This window comes from Trichosurus vulpecula, chromosome 4 (assembly GCF_011100635.1).
Source record: "Trichosurus vulpecula isolate mTriVul1 chromosome 4, mTriVul1.pri, whole genome shotgun sequence".
NCBI lineage: Eukaryota > Metazoa > Chordata > Mammalia > Diprotodontia > Phalangeridae > Trichosurus > Trichosurus vulpecula.
The window spans coordinates 121677338-121702279 of record NC_050576.1 but is presented as its reverse complement, the minus strand read 5'-3'; the positions used below and the strand labels follow the sequence as shown (position 1 = coordinate 121702279).

At 37.4% G+C, this 24942-nt stretch overlaps 1 protein-coding gene across 1 annotated transcript in view; it reads right to left on the bottom strand.

Moving 5' to 3' along the window:
• Positions 1 to 24942, bottom strand: part of SPATA17 (spermatogenesis associated 17) — a 278409-nt gene that overhangs the window by 245802 nt on the left and 7665 nt on the right. The window contains exon 2 of the mRNA XM_036754828.1: positions 572 to 661. Within this exon, the coding sequence (XP_036610723.1) occupies positions 572 to 661 (90 nt within the window). The remainder of the gene's footprint in view (positions 1 to 571; positions 662 to 24942) is intronic.

Genomic DNA, 24942 nt, shown 5'->3' with positions numbered 1-24942 from the left:
TTATGTGATTTAAATGATCATGTAAATTATATGACATTAACTTTATCATTTGCCAAATATAATTAAGATTTTTGAAGGCTTATTTATAAGTAGAAAATGTCAGTATTCATATTTAAGTCTGTTCACATTTCACCTACAGCACGTAACTACAATAAATACTATAATTAATGTTTCCATATTTATCTAGATAGCCATACCATCAGTTTGTCCCACTGAGTTTTCAACTTCTGAAAGTTATTGGAGAGTCCTATATGACTTCATCTATTAGTTGCACAGTTCATCTACTGTCCATCTTTCTTGCTATATGCCCCAACCAACAGTGACAAACTGTTAAACTGATAAATCTGCCATTTGTGGATTTCTAGAGTTCCTCAGTATGTCAAATCAACACACTTAGTTCTATTAATGAGGAAACATCTCAACATTAACATGTATTGTTTTTCTAAAAAGAATATTTACTAGTTTACTCTTTATGACATAAAGGTTTAAAAAAACCAAATAACTGCACAAATTCCAAAGTTATGTACTTTATATGATATAACTGAAGTTTCATTGGCAAAAATCAATATACCTGATATAAGCTCGTACTCGACATCCTCGAAACCAGCTCTGTATTTTAACTGCCGCGTTATATTCCTTTTTTCTATATCCATCTACAGACCTGAAAACATTGTTTTAAAAAGCATTCCATTAGCAACTGACATTTTGGTTTTGACACAAAGTCAGTCTGTTAAACTTAATCTTTACTTTTTTTCATTAAAATAATTACAATTCAAATGTCATTTTTTAATAAAATTAAAATACTAAGTAAAGAAAGCATTTCAGACATCACATATTTCAAAATGAACCTTCTTCTAAGAGGTCATCTGCTTTCAACAGCTTCATATTTTTATTTTTATAATGACCTTTTTTGCAACTAATTAATTTGTAAATATTTTTTATCAGGAAATAGAAAGGAAAACATATTTCACTATTCTTTTAGGATACAAATATAGATGTAATTAGGAAAGATTCTTTAACTCCAGATAGTTTGATTTCACTGCTTAATTCCTGAAAACAAAATATGAAAGTCATGAAGTTCCGCATTTTCCACTCCAGTGAACAACTGAGTCAACTACTCCTAAGTAAAATAAATCTATTATATAATGTCAGTCTAAATATAATCCTAAAAAAGGCCACTGAAGTTAAATGAGGAAGAAGGCAATGCTCTGACACTTACAAAGGATATACTTAATCATATGTTGATTAAATTGGAGAGTTTAATTGAGGCAAGTCTCTTAATTTTATTCACCTACAACATACCTACCCAAGTAAGCATTGTAGAATTGCTCTGGTCACAACACAGTAAGCTAATAGACAATTCCTATGCTCCCCCAAGTAATCCCCTCCCCTCCAAATATACATCAGGTAATTGATTACTTCCAGCTATTCTCCAAGTTTGAGAAGGTAAGAAAGGTTAGAAGGTTGTAAATCATGCTTAGCCCATTTCCACTTGCTTACCCCACCACAGACACCACACACACACACACACACACACATACACACACACACACATATCCCAGGGCTTTTTTCATTTAAATTCTTTTTAATTGTTGTTCTATTTTATCTAGTACTAAGCACCCAACTACATAACAGACCTGGTTTGACTGGGTTGAAACAATGAAATAAATTGCTGATTTCAAATTTAATTTTTAATTTCTATGGAATGAAACAGTCCTATTTTACCAAAAACAATAGTAAAGCTAGCTAGCAGCCTGGATTTTTGATGACTTGTCCTCAGTGGACAAATTTCATTCAGGAATTAATGCCCTACCCCAATCTACATTGAGCTGGTGATAGGATAATTCATAAACTGATTCAAAGCTTATTTATTCATGGGATTTTGGAGGTCTTGGGGAAAGAATCCTTTAGCCCACCTTTGATGCATTTGGGATATAAGGAAACCAAATATTTTAAACTACTTTGAGTTAGATTTCTCAGTTTTCATCTTTCATTCATGGCCATTGGGTTCATACTGGAGACTATAGAGAATTTGGTCACATATCTAGCTTCTAAAATTTTCTCTAATGCCTTGGGGTCTACACCTATGTTTCAAATCTACTAGTTATTTTAGCATAAGCGGTATCTGGAATCTGAAAAGGGAGAAGACTGAAATAATGGGAAGAAAGATTCCTTAAGAAATATAGTTCTTCTACAGCTTTAAGAGTACTGTAACACATTCCTATTTCAAGACTGCTTCTTTTAGTATGAGTTATTTTCCCAGGCTTCTCATTTTGTCCTTTGTAGGAAATGATTTTTTGAACAGGTCCTAAAAAAGATTCTAAGAAGAAATTTTTCTTTGGGGTTAAGTGATTTAATTTTAAAAAGTTATTCCTAAATCGTAACAACAATGTTGCTAGCAGTTGTTGTGGGGGTGAAAGACTAATAACAAAAACACATAGGAAGGCTGCTAGCACAGGTCCTTTGATCTGCTTTTCTAAGGAAAGCAACTTTAAGGGGTTAACAATCTTACTTTAATTAAATATGCATACACCATTCACTTAGTTCAGGGAGAAAAGCCAGCACCCTGAACTTCAGAGCAAATACAAACAGAAATTACAAACAGATCAACAGGCACTCTTTTATAATCTGTCTGACGAAATCACAATACATACAGTTGCCAGAGAGAAGCACCAACATCTAGGTTTTCAAAGTGGGGGGGCGGGGTGGCACTGCTTCAATGGCTACCCTGAGTGTCATCAGCAACACTCTTTCAATGAGTGTGCCCCCAAAGACAAAACGCTAACCTCTGAGTTTATATACACTTTGTCAGTGTTGAGGGGCATCACAAACATGGGACTCAAACCCATGTGAACTAGGCCTTCCCTTGACATAAGCAGGTCATCAAAGCCTCCCGATTCAATCAAAGATTCCTTAGTGCTGAGAAGCACTCCAAAACAAAGACAACAAAAAGTCTACTTTGCTTGCCATTACATTTGAAAGGCGAAACTCATCAAAGGTACTTGATTACCTCAGCATTCCAAAAGAGAAAACAGTAAAAAAAAAAAAATCCCACCCTAATTACCATAACATAAATCAGGAAGATTAAAGAGAAAGAAAAAAAGCTTTAAATTGGATTCAGGAAGCTAAAAAATGGCCTGGTAGTGATTTTAAAAAAAAAGAACACTTTGATCACTACATGTTGCAAAAATACAAATAGATTTTCAAGGTAAGATAACCAACATTAAGCCTGATGGTTTTCCTTTGTAACATAAATTTTATACTATGTTGAAAGTATGAGAATGATCAAATAATGGACAGAAACTGTAACTCATTGGAGTGAGCAAATTATGAAGGACAGAGTGATGACAAAAATAACAATTCTTATTCTTCTGTTTTCTTTACCAAAGAGAATTGGCCATGGACTGGGAAGGATAGAACAAAAGTGGTTAACCAGAAGCTAAAACCAAGATAAATAAGGAATGTAAAGAAAATACCTAACTGTTCTCAATGAATTCAAGTGTCAGGTGCAGACAAACGTCATCCCAGGGTACTGAAAGAAAATGGTAGATGTAAATGACAAAATTTTTTGGAGAATGGGAGCTGAGCCACAGGACTAGAAAAGGACAAATGTTCTAATATTCAAAATATTCTAATATTCACTTTTCTGATATTCAAATACAGGGTTGGGTTCTTTAATCTATATGATGATGAATATGAGTTTGATTCCTGATAAAATTCTGAAATTATTACAAAGAGTATGGTTTCTGAGCTTTTAGAAAATTAGGCTGTGATCACTTAGGATATAAAGAAAAAATTCCCTATAGGACCTTCTATGCTTTGGTAAGTAGTAGGTTGCTGATCACTTGATATCTTCATACTGGGCACTGAATGATTTTCTGGGGATGATATAAATGAGATTACTGTTCAAGTATGGATTGGACTAGATTAATCCATCAATCAACAAACATGTATTAAGTACTTACTATAGGCCAGGCACTGTGCTAAGTATTGAGGATGCAAAAAGAGGCAAAAACCAGTCCCTGCCTACAAGGAGTTCACAGCCTAGTTGAGGAGACAACAAATATATACAAGTAGGCTGCATACAGGATAAATAAGAAATAATTAACAAATTAGTTCTGAGATCCCCCTCAAAGCTGATATCTTATGATTCTATTATTCTTGGTTAATGAAGTATATCTGCATATTCCCCCAAGAAATGATAGTTGAGCACTACTTGAATAGGCATTGTGCAGAGTGCTATAAGACATAAAAAGGTATATAAAAAGCTACTACTCTTGAAAAAGTTCAATCTAGTAGGGGCAATGGACACATGGTATTAATTATCAATAGAAGGATAAACTTTATATCATATGACTGGTAAAAATAAAATGCTATGAAGCCAAAAGAAGGTAGAAATAAATCCCATGTTTTTGGATATGAAAAAGGTATAATTTGAGCTCAATGTTGACAAGGAGGCTATTCAGTAGAATTTTACTAGGCATATATAGAGGCAAGGAAGTTTTAGGTAGAAGAAAGCATATATGCAAAAACAACCAAAAAAAGGAGGTGGAGAGTGGGAAAATGTCATATGTATTCAAGGCATGAAAGGGAGTTCAGTGTGGCCCCAATTTAGGATTTGCATGGAGGGCACTTAATGGGAGATAAGGCTGGGATCGGATTGAAGGGGCCTTTGAATCTCAGAATAAAGCAAGGCAATCTTTCTCTAGGTCCCTAATTGACTTACGATCCCATTTAACACAGTAGCTTTCCCCTTTCCATCTTTCCTCAAACCTCCTATAGCTTCTCCTTCCCCCACCTTCTCAGCTGAGAACTTTGCCTCATATTTCCCTGAAAAAAAATGGAATCTATTTGATGAGTTCCCTCTTTCCCCCTCCTCCTCATCTCACATTACTAATATGCCTCCCTTTTGTGATCAAACTCCTTAAAAAAATTATCACCATTTCTTTTCTTCAACTTTCTTCTCAACTCTACCATCTGGCTTGTGACACTATTATTCAGCTGAAACTCTTCTCTTCACTCTAATGGCCTTTCCTCAATCCACATCCTTCTTGATTTCTCATCAGCCTTTTATACTGTTTATCACCTTCTTCTCCATGATACCTTTCTCTCTAGATTTCCTTGATGTTACTCTATCCTGGTTCTCTTCCTATATCTCTAATTCTTTCCTGGATCTTCATCTGTTGAGGTTTTTAGGGGGTTAGGGGTGCTTGGGACCCCAAAATACCAACATGCCAGGTCCTGACAAATGAAATCGACCCAATCCTTCTTACAGTCAAAGAAAAACAAAGTTTATTAAAGATTTGCCCTGTTGGATAGAGTCTTAAGAAATCTCATCATTGGCTAGACTCTTAAGGAATCTGAGCATTTGTGATGCTAATGCCAGTGGGCCAGATTCAGTCTGAGCTAGATTGAATCTGAGCACCTTCATGGAGGCAAGATGGGTCTTAATATACAGAAAGATGGTAGAAGGGATCTAGGGTTGGTTCTAGGGTGAGGAGAGGAGGGGTTTAGGGAGGGTCTTGAGGAGGAATCTAAGGAGGATCTTAATAGGACTGGGGTGACTAGAGGTCAGACTCCACCGGATTAAGGGTGGGAAACAGCTGAAGGCTACCTGGAGATGACAGAAAATGGAGGGCTAGGGTAACAGATTTGAGTATAGATATTTTGATAAGATCAAGGGGTAATCAGACAAGAGAGGGCTAGGCTAGATTATTTGGGCATGAAAAGCCAGATCAAGTGGAAAAACTCAAGGTGGGCACAAGGGGCTTCCCAGAGACTGTGCCCCATCACATCCAGATCATGCCCCCCTGATGGTCTTTCCTAGACCATCTTCTCTTCTATGCTATTTGAGTTGGTGGTCTCATCAGCTTCCATAGATTCAGTCATTATATGTATGTTGATGAATCTCAGATCTACTTTTCTAGCCCTCCCCTCTCTCCCAACCTTCAGCCTCGTAACCCCAACTACTTATTAGACTGCCTATCCATCTCAAGGAGAAGAGAGGGTGATCAGCAGGATCAAAAACTGATGAGAAATGAAAAAGGATGTCACAAGACATTTTAAATTCAACATGTCTATTCCAAAAGACTCATGATGGAAAATGCTATTCACATACAGAGAAAGAGAAATGGAATCTGAATGTAGATTGAAGCATACTATTTCTTCTTTTTTGTTTGCTTTTTCTTTCTCATATTTTTTCCCTTTTGTTCTGATTCTTCTTTCACAACATGACTAACGTGGAAATGTGTTTAATATGATTGTACATGTATAGCATATATCAGATTGCTTGCTGTCTTTGGGAGAGGGGTTGGGAGGAAAAATTTGGAACTCAAAATCTTGTAAAAGTGAATGTTGAAAACTATCTTTACATATAATAGGGAAAAATAAAATACTATTAAGTAGGGAAATTTTTGTTTTAAATTTGAACAAATAAATTAATTAATTAAATGTGTCTGAAAATAAACTCATTATGTTTTCCCCAAAACTGCTCCTTCTTCAGAATGCCTCTATTATTGTTGAAAGTATCATCATCTTCCCAGTCACCCAGACTTGCAATCTACCTGTTATCCCCAATTCTTCATTCTCTCTTACCACCCATTATCTACTCTTTTGGTAAGTCCTGTCAATTTTACCTTTGCAGCAGCTCTCATATATTCCCTTCTGTCCTCTGACTTTGCCACCACTCTGGTGCAGGCTTTCATCAACTCACACCTGGACTCCAGCAACAGTCTTTTGGTTGGTCTCTAAGCTTCAAGTCTCTTACTACTCTAGTCCATTCTCTAATCAGCTGTTAATCTTCCTAAAGTGCAGTCTTGTCCATGTCATGGCCCCCTCCCCATTCGATAAAATCCAGTGATTTTCTGTCATCTTCAAGATCAAACATAAAATAATCCATTTGGCACTCTAACCCTTCAAAACCTGGCCCCTCCTACCTTTCCATTCTAACATGTTAGTCCCACATACTCTGTGATCCACTGACACTGGCTTCCTTACTATTCCTAGTAGAAGACACCCCATCTCTGGTACTTTAGGCATTTTCATTGGCAATCTCCCAAACCTGAAATGTTCTCCCTCCTATTCTCTGCCTCCTAGCTTCCCTAGCTTCCTACAAGTCCTAATTAAAAATCCTCCCTCCTACAAACAGTTTTTCCCAATATCTCCTAGTGCTGGTGTTTTCCTTTGGCTAATTGTTTTGAAAATAACCCATGGGGGAGAGGGGTGGAGCCAAGATGGTGGCTGGAAAGCAGGGACTCAATTCAGCTCTCCCCCAGGTCCCTTCAAATACTTGTAAAAAATGGCTCTGAACAAATTCTAGAGCTGCAGAACCCATGAAATAGCAGCTCCAGCCCAGATCACCCTGGATGGTTGCTGGGAAGGGTCTATCGCACGGTGCTGGGAGCAGAGCGCAGCCCAGCATGGGCCACACCAGGACCGACCAGACTGGGAATTGGGCAGAGCAGGCCTTGGGCCCTGAATCATTGAGTGATGGCAGTTACCAGACTTCTCAACCCACAAATGCCAAAGACAACAGAGCAGGTTAGTGGAAAAACTGCTGGATTGGAGTGACAGTGGTCAGCCCTATCCCCAGGGGCTGTGGAGGTGGTATAGTGCTGCAGGCCAGCAGCAGCAGGAAGCTCCTGCAACTGCTTCCAGAGCTCCAGCTGCAGCTGCTTCTGGCCCCAGGCCCACCTGGTGGGAGGAATTAAGCAATAGATCAGAGCAGGAGTGCAGAGCTCGTTTTTCCCTGCTTGGATATGGGTTATGGTCCTGGTTGGTGGTTCTTGGGGGAAGAGGAGTGCTGCTGTGGCAGAGCTTGCAGTGACAGTGGAGTAGAAGTAGCTCTGAAAACAACAGCGCAGCCCCTCAAGCTTGGGACAAAGTACTTTCTACTCTACAAGTAGTCATACCCTGACAAAAAGCTCAAGGGTCAAGTAGTTGGCTGGGAACATGAACAGACACCAAAAAAGGATGCAGACTCAGACTACAGAATCTTTTTTTGGTGATAAAGAAGATCAAAACATACAGTGAGAAGAAGTCAACAAAGTCAAGGAGCCTACATCAAAAGCCTCCAAGAAAAATATGAATTGGTCTCAGGCCATGGAAGAGCTCAAAAAGGATTTAGAAAAGCAAGTGAGAGAAGTAGAGGAAAAATTGGGAAGAGAAATGAGAGTAATGCAAGAAAATCATGAAAAACACGTCAACAGCTTGCTAAAGGAGACCCAAAAAGACACTGAAAAAAATAACACCTTAAAAAATAGACTAACCCAAATGTCAAAAGAGCTCCAAAAAGCCAATGAGGAGAAGAATACCTTGAAAGCAGAATTAGCCAAATGGAAAAGGAGGTCCAAAAGACCACTGAAGAAAATACCACCTTAAAAATTAGATTGGAGCAAGTGGAAGTTAGTGACTTGATGAGAAATCAAGATATTACAAAACAGAACCAAAGGAATGAAAAAATGATATTTCACATTGGAAAAACTATTGACCTAGAGAACAGATCTAGGAGAGATCATTTTAAAATTACTGGACTACCTGAAAGCCATGATCAAAAAAAGGGCCTAGACATCATCTTTCAAGAAATTATCAAGGAAAACTGCCCTGATATTCTAGAGCCATAGGGCAAAATAGAAATTGAAAGAATCTACCAATTGCCTCTTGAAAAAGATCCCAAAAAGAAAATTCCTAGGAATATTGTTGCCAAATTCCAGAGTTCCTAGGTCAAAGAGAAAATAATGCAAGCAGCCAGGAAGAAACAATTTGCGTATTGTGGAAACACAATCAGGATAACACAAGATCTAGCAGCTTCTACATTAAGGGATCAAAGGGCTTGGAATATGATATTCTGGGGTCAAAGGAGCTAGGATTAAAACCAAGAATCACCTACCCAGCAAAACTGAGTATCATGCTCCAAGACAAAATATGGATTTTCAATAAAATAGAGGACTTTCAAGCTTTCTCAGTGAAAAGACCAGAGCTGAATAGAAAATTTGACTTTCAAACACAAGAATCAACAGAAGCATGAAAAGGTAAACAAGAAAGAGAAATCATAAGGGACTTACTAAAGTTGAACTGTTTTGTTTACATTCCTACATGGAAAGATGATGTGTGTAATGCATGAGACCCTTGTCAGCATTATGGTAGTTGAAGGGAATATACATATATATAGACAGAGGTCACAGGGTGAGTTGAATATGAAGGGATGATATCTAAAAATTAAAATAAAATTAAGGAGTGAGAGAGGAGTATATTGAGAGAGGGAGAAAGGGAGATATAGAATGGAGTAAATTATCTCACATAAAAGTGGCAAGAAAAAGCAGTTCTGTTGGGAGAGAAGAGGAGGTGAGGGGGTATGAGTGAATCTTGCTCTCATCACATTTGGCTTGAGGAGGGAGCAACATCCACACTCAATTGGGTATCTTACCCCACAGGAAAGTAGGGGCAATGTGATAAAAATAGGTGGAATGACAGAAGGGAGGGCAGATGGGGGAGGAGGTAATCAAAATCAAATAGGATTGTCCCTTTTGAAAAGGGACAGGGTCAAGGTAGAAAACTGAATAAAAGGGGACAGGATAGGAGGGAGCAAAATATAGTTAGTCTTTCACAACATGACTGTTATGGAAATGTTTTGCATAATGATACACGCGTGGCCTATGTTGAATTGCTTGCCTTCTTAGGGACGGTGGGTGGGAAGGGAAGAGGGGAGAGAATTTGGAACTCAAAGTTTTAAAAGCAGATGTTCAAAAAAAGAGTTGTTTTTGCATGCAACTGGAAAATAAGATATACAGGCAATAGGGCACAGAAGTCTATCTTGCCCTACAAGAAAGTAAGGTGAAAGTGGATGGGGGGAGGCAGTGGGGTGACACAAGGGAGGGCTGACTGGGGAAGAGGGAAATCAGAATATAAGCCACCTTGGAGTGGGGGGGAGGGTAGAAATGGGGAGAAAATTTGTAATTCAAAATCTTGTGGAAATCAATGCTGAAAACTAAAAAATATTAAGTAATAAAATATGGAATTAAAAAAAATAAAAGTTTAAGAAACAAAAAACTAAACAAAACAAACAAAATAAATTAACCCATAGGTATCTAGTTTTGGAAGGGAGGGGTTCTGCTTGTTCATTTGTTTTTTTCTGGGCAGTTAGGTGGCTCAGTGGATATGGGTCAGGAAGGTTTATCTTCTTGAGTTCAAATCTGGTCTCAGACACTGGATAACTGTGTGACCCTGGGCAAGTCACTTAAAACTCTGTTTGCCTCAGGGCACACAGTCACTTAATAAATACTTGTTGACTTGACTAAGTTAGAGAATTGGAAAATTCTGAGGGTCTGAAGAGGATGAGCACTAACTAAGGAGATAAGGAAAGGCTTCCTGGAGGAGATGGAATATGACCTTTGCTTCAAAGGATCAGTAAGAATTCAGTAAGTATAACAGGGATGGGGGTAGGGAGTGAGAGTCAGAGGGGTATTTTAGTCACAGGAAACAGGAAAAGACAGGAGGCCTAGGAACACAATTCATATTTGAGTGGCAAAGTACAGTCAATTGTTACTTGAAAAAAGAGCTTAGATGAGGATAATATGAGATAAGGCCAAAAGAAAAGGATGGTATGAACCTATAGAGGAACTTCACTGCCAGCAGGGGAGTTTGAATTTTACTGAGTAGGCAATAGGCATCTACCACGTGTGAGCACAGGAGTAATACAACCAGATTTATCCATTAAAAAAAGATTATTCTGGCAGAAGTAAAAAAGAATAGACTGGGAAGGGCTGGAGGTCTATGTAGAATGATCTCTAAGAATGCTACTCCAATAATATATATGTAGATGAGAGTAGGAATTGGTCTTAGGGAAATAACTATTGGAAAAGATAGCTGGAGATTGATGTAAAAATATTATGGAGATAGATTTGACAACTAGGTAAATGAATGGATATGAGAAGTAAGGAAGAAGGAAGTGGCAAAGCTAACCCAAGTTTACAGCTGATGAGGTGCTTGTGCTTGGACCCTAAATTCTAACAGCCTCTGCTTGGGTACCTTTGCCTGAACCCCAATTCCAAAACACATCCAGTTCTCATAAAACATCTAGTTCTCAAAACATATTCTGTCTCAGGCTGTTTCTCTCTAGTTAAAGGGCAACATGACCTGACTTATCTCTGCTTCTTCCTTCCTAAACAGCTATGCGCAACTATAGATTGATTTCCGGATGCTGATAACTGACTATACACTGAGTCATAACCATATTTACTGTTTACTGAACTTTCTAACATGTGTCTTAGAGATAGTATTTTGTCTAACAAGATACTATATGAGAAACTATTCCCTTTAACCCCGACCCACAGTGAACTTAGTGACATTTCACAGTAAAGACCACACCCCTAGTAACCCCACTGTGGGCTATTTCCTAGAGAACTCTGGGTAATACGCCTGTGCAGTAGATACTAAACATGCATGTTCCTTTAAGAACTAACCACTCCTTGAACACACCCTAAACCACTCCCTAATCCCACCCCCAAACACTTAACTGACATGTCCCCACCCCCCTTAATCCTCTATTAACTTCTATAAAGATTCCCCCTGCACCTCTGTATGGTTATAGGTTCCCTAAGAACTCTTGCCTGCCAAAAAAGCGTAATAAATCTTTGCCTCCTTGACTTAAAGAATGCTTGCATTCATGAATTCATTCCAGGCGGCCTCACCCTGGGAACTTTGGTTTGGGATCCCTGCATCCCTGGGTTTCTTCTCCCCTTCTACACAGCCATTATAAAACAGATGAATTATGGTGCTATAGCCAAAAAATAGTGGTCAGAAGGAAACATGTTTAAGGGAAAAGATAATGTAGTAGATTTGGGATATATTACATTTCAGGTAGGATATCCATGTAGACGTGTCCTAGAAGTTGGAGACCAAGGTGTAGAGCTCATAAGAGAGATCCAGTCTGGATATATAGTTTGGAGAATCTGTTGCATAGATATGGTACTTAAAATTATGTGAGTGAATAAAATAAATAGGGGAGAATAAAGAGACTGTGGAAGAGGACCTAGGAAAGCTTCCTGGAGAATTGCCACGTTGAAAGGTTAGGAAGATGGTCCAGCAGAGGAAATAGAAGAGGAACAATTATAAGGGTAGGAAGGAGACCCAAAACAATATGTTGACTATGAAGCTAGAGGAAGACAAAATGTCTGATTGCTGGGGATGATCAATATTGTTAAAAAAAATTGCAGACTTCACGGATGAGTACTAAAAAAAGGTAACTGGATTTGGCAATTTGGAAGTCACTGGTAAACATAGGTTTCAATAGGTTTATGTAGTAGAGGTAGAAGTCTTATTGTAAAGGATTTAAGGACAGTGTAGAAAGTAAGAATGCAGAATCATCCATTGTAAACTTTTTCAAGTTTAGTAGTCAAAGGAAAGAGAAATGGGAAAAGGGAAAGAGTTGGATGGTATAGAAAAAAAAAACCTTTTAAGATTAGGGACACCACCATGTTTATGGGCAGACGGAAAACAGCTTTTGCTATTGAACTAGGTGCCATTAGACTATCCAAGAAAGAAGTTATAATGGAATTCTTTAGAACTCAGGAAAGATATTAGAGCTAGACGTTAAGATCTGGGAATAGGCTGAATGAAGGTTACAGCTGAAACTGTGGTAACAGATCAGATCAAAAGGAAAAGTATAGGAAGAAAAGAGTTAAGGACTAAATACTCTACATTTCAGAATGATAGATAGCATGAAGAAGAATCATAAAGAGAAACACAGATAAGGAAGGGTGAAAGAGGTATGAGAACCAGGAGAGAAAAGTACCTCCAAAATTAAGAAAAGACTTCCAAGAATAGCCATATGTTCAAAAGTGTCAAATGATGGCAAAAAATAAAGAGGGATGAGACCTAACAATATTAAATTTGGCAATTAGGGTCTGACCTTGGAGTGAGTAGTTTCAGTAAAGCAGTGGTGGCAGAAGACATATTGCATTTTATTTAGAGATGACTACTGGGGAGGAACAGTGTGAGTTTACTATCTTTCAGAGCAGGGGTCCTTAACTTTTTGTCTCATGGACCCTTTTGGCAGTCTGGTAAAGCCAAAGTTGCCTACATTCAAAATGGAAGAGAAGGCTCAATTTCAGTTAGAAGTTAGTGAAAATAAAGATGTCATTGTTTTCCCATCCCAGTTCATGGACCCCACCAGGATGTCCATGAACTCCAGACAAAGAATTCCTGCATTGGAGGATCATGAGATTATTGATCTGGAGCTGGGAGGAAATCTCAGAGGTTATTGAGTCTAACTGCTTCATTTTTCAGATGATGAAACTGGAACCCAGGGGTTGGGGTGAGAATGGAGGGTAAGTTATTTTCCCAAGTTGGCACAGATAGTAAGCATCAAAGGAGAGATTTAAACCCAGGTCATCTGTCTTCGGACCGGTGGTGTTTGGCAGATAAAGAAAAAAGAGGGAAAGAGAATAAACGAGAGACAGACAGAGAATGGCAACGTTAGGAATCAGAAGGGTTGAAGGAAAATATTTATTATTATAGATAAAGATATGTTTGTAGTATATGAGCTATCAATCACAAGTGGGAAACAAATCAAAAACATGGCTCAGAGATGGAAAAGATAAATTCACTTATCAGTATTCTGTATATCTATAAGGAAGATATAGTTGCATTAATTCAAAGAGAGGACATAATCATTTCATTCTCTAAAGTTGTTATAAGTTTATGAGGCCTTCAGGAACGTGTTATAACAGGCTTTTACTATATGTATTAAGGTTCAGAGAATATTATCTTAATCATATCATACCTGAAAATATACAATAACAATCTTTTATAATGGGTTCTGCGGTGCTTTTCAACACTACTATGCTACTTGTCCAACTTCATTGTGAATAAAGCTTTTCTTTTCCTAAAACTTAACTTCATTATTTGGGTGCTGTTCTAATTTTGTATTTTTCACATTTTCACATTGAATTTAAAATGAGGTATGTTACACTTGTTTTGATTGGACCTGTGGCATAACTGTGGTATAGTGGGTAAAAAGCTGACCTTGAAGCTAGGAAGCTATAGTTTCAGGTGCTACTTCTGACATGTGTTGTCTATGTGACCCATGGAAAGTCACCTTACCTCTCAGTGCTCTAGGCAACTCCCTAAAATTATGAACTGCAGAGAAGGTGATTGCTGATCTTCATGGCAGAGGGAGTTTCCTCACCTGGGAGTTCCACCTATCAATGAAAGCACAGATCCAGTCCAGTCCTCATCTCTATTAATTGCCTCTAGGGAGCAGAACTATAACCAATGGATATGTTACCTAGAAGCATACTTCCCTTCAATTTCAGAGGAAAAAATAGCCCCCAAATATATAGCTGTCCAGAAGTGGGCCTGGGCTGCCTTTGGAGGTAGGAAATTTTCTCATCTCAGGTGGTATTCAGACAGAAGCAAGATAAGCAGTTGTACGCTGCAGGCAGAGGTTGGACTAGATGACCTCGAAGGCAATTTCCAGCTCTAAGATTCTATGACTGTAAGTAGACACATATTTTCCTACCCAGGTGACAAATTATTATGTATAGTATGGGAGAAATAGGAATTGCCAGAGTAAATGAAATACACAGATAACCTTAAAACCTCATTTGAACCAGTATAGTAGTTTCAACCCCTTCCCTACCCAAACTTCCACTATTGTCACAAATAAGTAACCACATTGCCAATTTTGAGTTTTATATCCATTTATCATGCCTGGTTGAAATGCAAAAGTTCAGTGAAATGCCGAAGGACAGACCGTAATATTTTTATACAGTTTTTTTTAAGTGTTAGATGTTTTATCTTTTTTTTTTTTGTGAAGAACCTTTCTCTACCAAGGCAGATCAGCAACTCTTCAACCTTCGGGTTTTAAAGAGTTGCCTGGGGACACTTGTCTAGGGTCACAGTCAGTATGTGTAGGAGGCAGGTCTCAGGTTTTCCTGACTCTAAGGCACTCTTTTTATGCACTATTCTATGTTGCTTCTCTGTACTTTGGGTACTAATAGATAAACTGAGGCGATTGAATAAGCAAGTTATTTCATTTATTGAAGCTATTTGTGTCCCCAGGAATCTTAGATAACACGGGGTGAAGTAAATAAAAATAAATAAAATACAAGCACATCCATTGCATTAATAGGCTTCTCTAAGTAAAAGTAGGCCTTAAAATAATTTGGTAGGTAAATTACTGCTAAGTTATAACTTATCTGCTGACACATGAATTTTATGCACATTTTTCATTTTTCTATTGCTTGAAAAATGTAGTTTCCAGATACTTGGGTTACCACTGGGATACTGAATACTCATACCAATATGTCATGAACTTCTACACTTTTTATGTTTTAAGTGAAAAATGTGGGTAACACTTTATTTTAATGGTATATTAATTAGTGGTAAATTACAATGGAAATCCTATAGCAGTGCATAAAATATGACATCTACATGAATACCAAATAAATTCATTATGATCAGTATTATCACAATGAATACTAAATGAATTAATAATGATGAAAGATCAAAAGAATTACCAGTAGTGTAATAAAACATGAAGAAAAAGCTGGAAGCTTCTAGTCACTTAATCACCCACTAGAAATAAGTACTATAACCTACATAACACTGTATTTGTGAATGTGAATCTTTAACAGTCATAAATTCACTGAACATAAATATAATAAAAACATAGTTAAACTCATTGCCAGTAATATACACATACAACTTTGTGCACATACTGATTCGGAACTGGAAAGGAACTTTTGAACTCTCTAGTCTAACTCCCTCATTTTAGAGATGAGGAAACTGAAGCCTAGTGAGTGGAAGTGACTTATCCAAAGTCAGAGAAGGAAATAAAGATCAGAGTTGGGAGCTGAACCCAGATCTTCTTTCACCTAAGGTAATAAATATTGTGATTCTATTGTTCAGAACACCTTCAAACTGTATGATCATGAATCAAAAAGGAATATTTGGTGCTTAAGATTTATGAATGCTTACTCAACATTTATAAGCACGTTTGAGGAGCTGTATTTATAGGCCAATTTTATGTTTAAAAAAGTCATTTTTGGGTTTGTGGTTGTTGTTGGGTTTTTTTGGTTGGTTTTATTTTTTGCTCTCCAACCTTAGCCTGGTCTAGGGAAAGAGTATCAGACAAGAAAGTAGAAGTTGTGGGATCGTCATGGGCATAGCCCTGAGAATATGATTGTCACTTATTTGTGAATCCCAGTTTACTCAATAATAATAATTATACTACCTACCTCACAGTGGTTTTTTTTGAGGAAAGTGTTTTGCAAACTGTAAAATAATATAGAAATGTGAGTTATTGTTATCATTAGGGTTTAAATTTTAAATGCCCAAAAGATTCTTAAATTACTAGTTCCTTAAAGTTAGGAATTATGACTAACCTATATTCTAAACTTTTAAGAAATCCCATAATAGAACTTTTCACCTCAAAATTACAGAATCTCAGAGTTGGAAGGGGTCTAAGACACCAATTGTTCACAGTGGCTCAACACTGACATCTCTCTTTTTGGTGGGGGGCAGGGAGATGTGCCCAAGATGCAATGCATCTGGGTCAAGTGACTTGAATTCATTAATGGCTCTTTTCCCACCCAATTCAAACAGCAGATCTATTCCTTCTTTGATCCTCTTCTTCCCCCAATGTAGTTTTTAAAACTTTTTTTTGGCATCCTTAGCTTTCTTCACCAGCATCAGGTCATTGTGAGCCTTAGCACGTTAGATATTATTTTTAAATGAACATACACCATTGTGCATTTGTATTCTTTTGCTGGCCCTTTCCTCTGCCTTCGACACATTATTTTTTTAACATCTTAAAGTTAGTTGGAGTTCCCTGTACAACCATATCCTCTCTTCAGACAACTCCTCCTTTTTCTTCTCACTGAAATTGCTTCTCTTTGTGTCTTCACAATTTATTTTTAAGTGTTCAATCCCTCATAGACTGACTACCCCTGTAATATTTTAGATTGTGGTATTCTAGCTATTCTTTCTGATTTTTTAAAAATTTCTTCCCTCAAATTCTTGGGTTCAAGTCAGACGAAGCAAGATTTGCTCTCTTCCCTTCCTCTATCACAATTTCTCAGTTGGAATGGTCATTCCCCTCAAGGATCCTAACATCCTTATTCTAATCACCAGCTGCTTCTTGGTGAAATCTGATTTCAAATCAAGTTTCTCTTTTCTCCTCATTTTAAAGGATGAAGTTATTATTAAGGTAAGTTAGAAAATGATCAGCAGCTTTCCTTTGAAGATAGAGAGAGGGAGGGAAGAAGGAGGAAAAGGAAGGCAATGAGGAGGAGAAGAAAAAAGAAGAAAATGAGGAAGTAGAAGAGGAGAAGAAGGAAGAGGACCAAATAAGCAGATAAATGAAGTCTCCAATCACTACCATGTCATGGCTCCTGGCCAGGCTTGTAATCTATTTTCTCTGCTCCTCTTCTATTTCTTCTTTATGTGTAAGTGGACTGCCAAAAAATATGATGATGTCACTTATGTTTTTGCCTCCATGGAGCTTTATTCAATGTTTTTCATCATACTTGACCTCTATAATTCCTAAATTTCTTCACATGAATATCTTCTTTATATGTTGTCATTCTACGGTCCTCCTTTTCTTGTTAATCCTATTCCTTTTGAACAAAGTACATCCTCTTTCAGAGCCATATTTAACATCTTGGGTCATCACTTCAAAAATCAGTGATATTAATGAGGTCATACATACTTCCTTGTATTAGGATCTCTAGTGTGCCCCAATACCTTGCCTTATTTCTGTGCTGCAATGTGAAGTCATGGATTTTTTTAAAATGATTTTTGTTGATTACTCCCTTGGAATTTGTACCCAGTAAATTGTTGATATCTCTGCTATTCTTCTTCCTATGTTTCCTATGTCCTCTACAGTATCTAGCTTAATGGATACAAACCGGATGTTTCCTCAGAAGCCTCCCAGCTCCCATTTCTTTTCAGTAAAAATCCCTTCTGATTAGTTTTGCAAGATTCTAAAGAAAATTTTTTTTTTTACCAACTCTTGTTAGGTGTTCCAGCTCTGCCCAGGACTTCGTTTTACTCCTATGGTTTAAGGTATGTCCAGAAATACAAAACCCCTTTTCAGACACTATCATCTTAACCAGCTGTTTACTTTCTAAATCTCCCTTTCTCTTCTGATGCTCATTCCTTCAACAGCCAATAGTGATGAGAACAGCACCTGTACCGTATAATGTCTTTTAAGTTCTTGGCCAAGAATTCATAATCTTTAGCAATGCTTTCTAGATACAAGCTGTTAATTTAATTTACACTCTCATGAATGTTGAATCACTAGATGTAGCTAACAGTCATCCAGTTTAAGTTTTAATGAGATTCTTTGTCACATCCCAGATACATGCCCCCAAAAGACGGTAGCACTCTCTATTGTAATCAAGTCAACAAAAATGTGTCTCAGTACCCTTGGCACGGTTGCCAATGCTTGTTTTGTTTTGTTTTTTTTTTTGTCTTTTGGCTCTTATTGGACGATCTCTTACCTGATGGCTAGTGTGGTTTCATAGCATCATTTTCTCAGAAGACAAATAGCTACTTTCTCTATAGAACAACCAAACCTCCTCTTTTAAGAGATAAGTAGTCTTTATGATTCCCTTTCTCTCTGTTAAGTTCTTCCACACTCCAGCCTCCTGATACTGAGCTCTCTTCTCCTTTCTCTTTAAAGAATATTATTTTTCTTTCTCAAATTGGTATCTTGATATTGAAGTACTTCTTCCATTAATAATAACAGCAACTGAAAGAATACTTCATCATTCCTGATAACCTGAAGAGAGGAGATGAGTCTCTTTAGCTCCTGTACCTTTTCTTCTAGTACTGAGATTAACCTGCATTTGTGTATTGATAAAAATCATTCAACCATTGCAGGAATATAAGCATCATACATTCTATTCAGATAGCTCCAAAATTATCTCTGCTTCACATACTTTCTGCTAAGTGAGAATCTCACTTCTTTGTCATTCTTGCTAGTAGTTCCAGAGGAAGATTGCTGTATCATGTTATATGTAGTTATCTTCAACTTTAGAATTGTCATATGTAGTTATCTTCACCTTTAGATTTGTCATACTTCTCACATTGTTAGCACCTCAACAGTCACACCCAATGTCCTTTCCCTTGTTTTATAAACCATTTACTATATTTATAAATTGTCTTTAAAAACAACTTAGCTCAATGCTGTAAGCACTTGCCAGATGCCTTCTGTGTGTAAGACACAAGGACAAAAACAGTCCCTTCAAGAAAGAAGTATACATTCTACTGTGGGATACAACATGTAAGCAGATAATTAATTACAAAACCTAGCTAATGATAAGATATAGTGTGGGAAGGATGGGCAAGACATAAAGATGATTTTGAGATTGAATGGTAATGTCCTCAATGGAATTAGGGAAATTTGAAGGAGGGGAATCACTTTGGGCAGCAACATGGATGGAAAACTTGCATCCTTATTTTTACTACACTATAATTGCCTTTTTTCATTTCCTTCAGTTATGAATTTAAAAATAACAAGATTATTTTGAGAAGGGGTCCACTGGTTTCATCAGGCTGTGAAAGGAGTCCATGAGGGAAAAAACAAGCTATACACAGGATAAATCAGAGATGATCAACAGAAGGAAAGGAATAGAATTAAAAGGCATGGGAAAAGCTTCCTATAGCAGGTGAGCTGTTAACTGAGACTCAAAGGAAGCCAGACAGCAGAGAAGAGAAAAGAGAGCATTCCAAGTATGGGGGACAGCCAGTGAAGATGTCCAGAGTCAAGGGATGGAGTGTCTTGTGCAAGGAATGGAAAGATGGCCAATGTCACTTGATAGAAGATACATGACAAAGTACAAGGTATAAAAAGACTGGAACATTAGGGACAGGGTGACTTAAGTTATGAAGGGATTTGAATGCCAAAGGGGATGTTGTAAGCAGATAAGTAAATACAAAAGCTGGCTAATGGTAAGATATGGTGTAAGAAAGGCAAAAAACTAAGGATAATCCTGAGACTGAATGGTAGTGTCCTCAGTAGAATTAGGGGAAATTGGAAGGAGGGGAACCACTTGACAATTTCAGCCTTAGATTGGTATAAATGATTCAGTTGGTAGGAGTAACCAAGAGTTGATCTTAGAGGTGGTAGGGAGCCATTGCAGTTTGTTGAACACGGGAGTAACATAGTTGAATCTGCACTTTAGGAAAATCACTTTGGTGGATGAATGGAGGACAGATGGGAGTGGGGAGTGACTTGAAGAAGAAGGTAGAAACACCACCAGGCTATTCCAGTAGTCCAGACAAGAGGTAATGAAGGCCTGCACCAGGGTGGTAGCAGACTCAAGAAGAGAGAATGAGGCATATGCAAGAGATGTTATGAAGGTAAAAGATGACAGGCCTTGTAATCTACAGAATTCAAAGAAGTTTGGGAATGGAATTGGTCAGAGGGAGAATAATTTTAGAGTTCGGGATTTTTATATAGAATATTTTCTACCTTGCTGGTAAAGTAAGGATCCTAGAGACTGTGCTCAAGGAACAAAATAAGACAGCCCCTGGTCCTCAAGGAGCTTACATTCTGATGGGTTTTGGGGAGGTAATATAATATATACACAGTGAATGGAATACAAGATAAGTGTAAATTAAATGCCAGTTAATTGGGAGGGGCAAAGTACTAAGAGATGAACTTACAGGACATGGCACTTGTGCTGAGCCTTGAAGGAAACTACAGATTTCAAAAAGCAGATGTGAGAAGGGAAGAGTATTCCAGGCTCAGGGGTAATGGTGGGCCTTATACTGTGCAAAGTGGGAGTGGGAGATGGGTTTCTGTTTACAGCAACCACTTGGTTAGTAAGTCCATTTGGCCAGAATGTAGATTATGTGATGAGATATAATATGTAAATATGTACATAAAGAAAAGATGGAGTCAGATTGCAATGGGCTTTTTTTTAAATGTTAAACAGAGGATTTCTATTTTATCCTAGAGGCAACAGGAAGCCACTGGAGCTTTTTGGGTTGAAGTGTGACATGATCTGGCTAGTGTTTTAGAGCTTCATTTTCAGAGCTTCATGAGTGATACTTTGAAGAGAGGAGAGGCTAGAAAAGAGATGCAAAAGTCTAGGCAAAAGGGGATGAAGGCCTAAACTAGTGTGGTGGTTGTATGAATCAATAAAAAAAGATCTCAGTTATCAGTAGGAAGTAGTAGACTTCTTCATCCCAGCTATGATATTTGAGTGCAAAGTATCAATGATCCTCAGTCCATTGGTTTCCTCAAAGTTACTCATCCACCAAATCTATCCATATTCTTGCCCACTTTATCAACTTCTCCAAACAACATCTTTTATGTTCTATTAACAACTTAAAAGCAGTGTGGTATAATGGATAGATAACTGACAGAGAAGCCAGGAAAACCTGTGTTCAAGTCCTACCTCCAATACATAGTACTGACAATATGACCATGAGCAAGTCATTTGTCTATGCTCTAGCCACTTCTCTAACACTATAAAATCACAGAAGAGGCACTGACTTGCATTGGTAGAGGGAGTTTCATCAGCTTGGAGTTCCTTATAACAAGTCAAGTCAATAAAAACACTTAATAAGTGCCTCCTCTGTGCCAGGCATCAGGCTAAGTGCTGAAGATACAAAGAAAGGAAAGACAATTCCAAAGAAGTTAGGTGGACATGAAATCACAAGTCTAGTTTCTATCCTCCTAACAACTAACTTCTCCTTAAATCACCCTCCACCTTTTAGGCTTTTCCATCTTCAATCCATCTCAAGGCAACAAGAATTTATTAAATGCCTACTAAGGGCCAGGCAGTGTGGTGAACTCCAGGGACAGAAGAAATGCAGAATAAAACAAAACAAAAAACACTCCCAGCTCTCAAGGAGCTCACAGTCTAATGGAGAGACAACATGAAAACAACCACATACAAACAAGACACATACAGGATAGATCAAAGATAATTAACAGAGGAAAGGCACAGGTAGAGAAGGGGATCAGGAAAAACTTATTATAGACAGTAGGATTTTTAGCTGGGATTTTAAGCCAGGGAAACTAGGATATAAAGATGAGGAGGGAAAGAATTCCAGATATAAAGGAACTCCAGTGAAAATTATCTGAGTCATAAAACACCCTTCATAAAAATAAAAATCTAAATAGTTAGAGAAATATTAATTGCTCATGTATAGGCTGAACCTATACAGTAAAAATGATAATACTACCTAAATTAATTTACTTATTCGGTGCCATGCTAATTGAACTACCAAAGAACTATTTTTCTGAGCTAGAAAAAATAAGAAATTCATTTGGAAGAAAAAAATTCAAGAATATCAAGAGAATCAATGAAACAAAAACATAAAGGAAGAAGATTTAGCAGTACCAAATCTCAAGATTACAGTGCAAATCAGTAATCATAAAAATAATATGATACTCAACGTAAAATAGAGTGGTTGATCAATGAAATAGATTAGGCACACAATATAAAGAAGCAAATGAATACAGTAACATAGACAAGAACTCATGGGCAGGTAGGTGGCACAGTGGATACAACATTGGGCATGCAACCAGAAGACTCATCGTATTGAGTTCAAATCTGGTCTTAGACACTTACTAGCTGTGTGACCCTGGGCAAGTCATTTAAACCTGTCTGCCTCAGTTCCTCATCTATAAAAAGGGCTGGAGGAGGAAAAAGTGAATTACTCCAATACCTTTGCCAAGAAAATCCAAAATGGATTTGAAGAGTTGGACAAAACTGAAAATGCCTGAACAACAACAAAAGGCAAGAAGTCACTCTGACAAAAAATGCTGGGAAAACTGGAAAATAGTCTGTCAGAAACTAAACATAGATCAACATTCTCATACCATATAATGAGATAAGATTAAATAGGTGCATGATTTAGACATAAAGGCTGACATCATAAGCAAATTATTGGAGCATGGAAGAAATTACCTGTCAGATCTATGGACAAGAGAAGAGTTCATGACTAAACAAGAAATAGAGAGATTCAGAGGAGGTAAAACAGATAATTTTGATTACATAAAATTAAACAGTTTTTTCACAAACAAAAGCAATGCAGCCAAAACTAGAGGGAAAAATGTAGGAAACGGGGAAACTTTATAGCAAGTACCACTGATAAAGATTCCATTTCTCAAATATATAGAGAACTGGGTCAAATTTATAAAAATAAGAGAGACGTTTCCCAATTGATTCTGTGTGTGTTTGTCCTTCGTTCTCGAAGAGGACCATGACATCAGGGAAATGATGACATGACTTGCAGTTGACTTTGATTTGAATGAGGGAGCGCTGTGCAAGGTCACTAGCCTCACTTTCTCTTCCAGAGCCATCTGGGTCCAGTGACCAGGATGACTGGACATGGCCCAGGATGCATTAGGACACCTTGGCCCTTTCAGGTTAAGGTCTTTTTCAGGTTCTTACTTTGAGTGAGATAATGCCCATTCAGTGACTAGGCCTCTTTAAGAAGTGAATTTTGGGGAGGTAATCTAGGTTAAGTGACATGCCCAGGGTCACACAGCTGGTAAGTATCAAGTATCTGAGGCCAAGTTTGAACTCAGGTCCTCCTGACTCCAGGGTCAGTTTCAGTTTTCAGAGGAAGAAATCAAAGCTATCAATAGTCTTGTGAACAAATGCTCTAAATCACTAATAATTATATAAATTTAAATTAAAACAGTTCTAAGAAACCAACATATACCCATCAGATTAGCCAAAATGACAGAAAAGGAAAAAGAGAAATGCTGGAAAGGATGTATGAAAATTGGGACACTAAAGTACTGTGGGTGGAACTGTGAAGTAATCCAACTATTCTGGGGGACAATTTGGAGCTGTACCCAAAAAGCTATAAAACTATGCATACCCTTTGACCCAGCAATTCTGCTACTGTGCCCCAAAGAGATCAAAGTAAAAGGAAAGGGACCTGTATGTACAAAAAATGTTTATAGCATTTCTTTTTGTGGTGGCAAAGAATTGGAAACTGAGGGGATGTCCATCAATTGGGGAATGGCTGAGCAAGTTATGATATATGAATATAATGAATATAATAAAATGTTGGGCTATAAGGAACGATGAAGGGGACGTTTTCAGAAAAATATGAGAAGAATTATATGAATTGATACAATCTGAAATGAGCAGAACCAGGAGAAAATATAAATAGTAACAATAATATTATAATGATAATAAACTATGAAAGACTAATCTAAAACAATTCCAAAGGAATTACTATGTAAAATGCTATCCACCTCCATATAAATAACTAGTGGACTCAGTGAATAATGAAGCAAATTTCCTTTCACTTTATTTTTCTTGATTTTTTTCTCCTTTTACAACATGGTTAATGTGGAAATGTTTTATATGATTTCATATGTATAATATGTATCATATTTCTTGTCCTCTCAATGGGTAAAAGAAGGAGTACAAGGAGAGAAAGAATTTGGAACTGAAAAGAAAAATAAACATTTTTTTAAATGATAAGAGCCAAGAGATGGAATGCCATGTACCTTATCCTTCCATTTCTTTTTCTTTTCACTGCTAGGTAGCACCATGGATAAAACACCGGGCCTGGAATCAGGAAGACCTGAGTTTCAATCTGGTCTCAAACCCTTGGCAAATAACTCAATATATGTTTGCCTCAGTTCCTTCATCTGTAAAATGAGGATAACAATAGCACCTGCCTCCCAGGGTCTTTCAAATGAAATAATAATTTTAAAAGGCTTAGCACAGCACCTGGCACATAGCAAGCCCTACATAAATATTAGCTAGTTATTATTATTCTTTCCTTCACATCTTTCTGTTTTCTAATCCATTCAGATCTTTATGTCCCAATTCTTCTCTATCTTCAATTTATCTTTTTTTCTCCTTCCATTTCTCCAAAATTTCCCTTCCTCAAATTCAATCTTTAGCCTTCCTCAAACTTTCTAAGCCCTTTTCATCAATTTTATAATTCTAT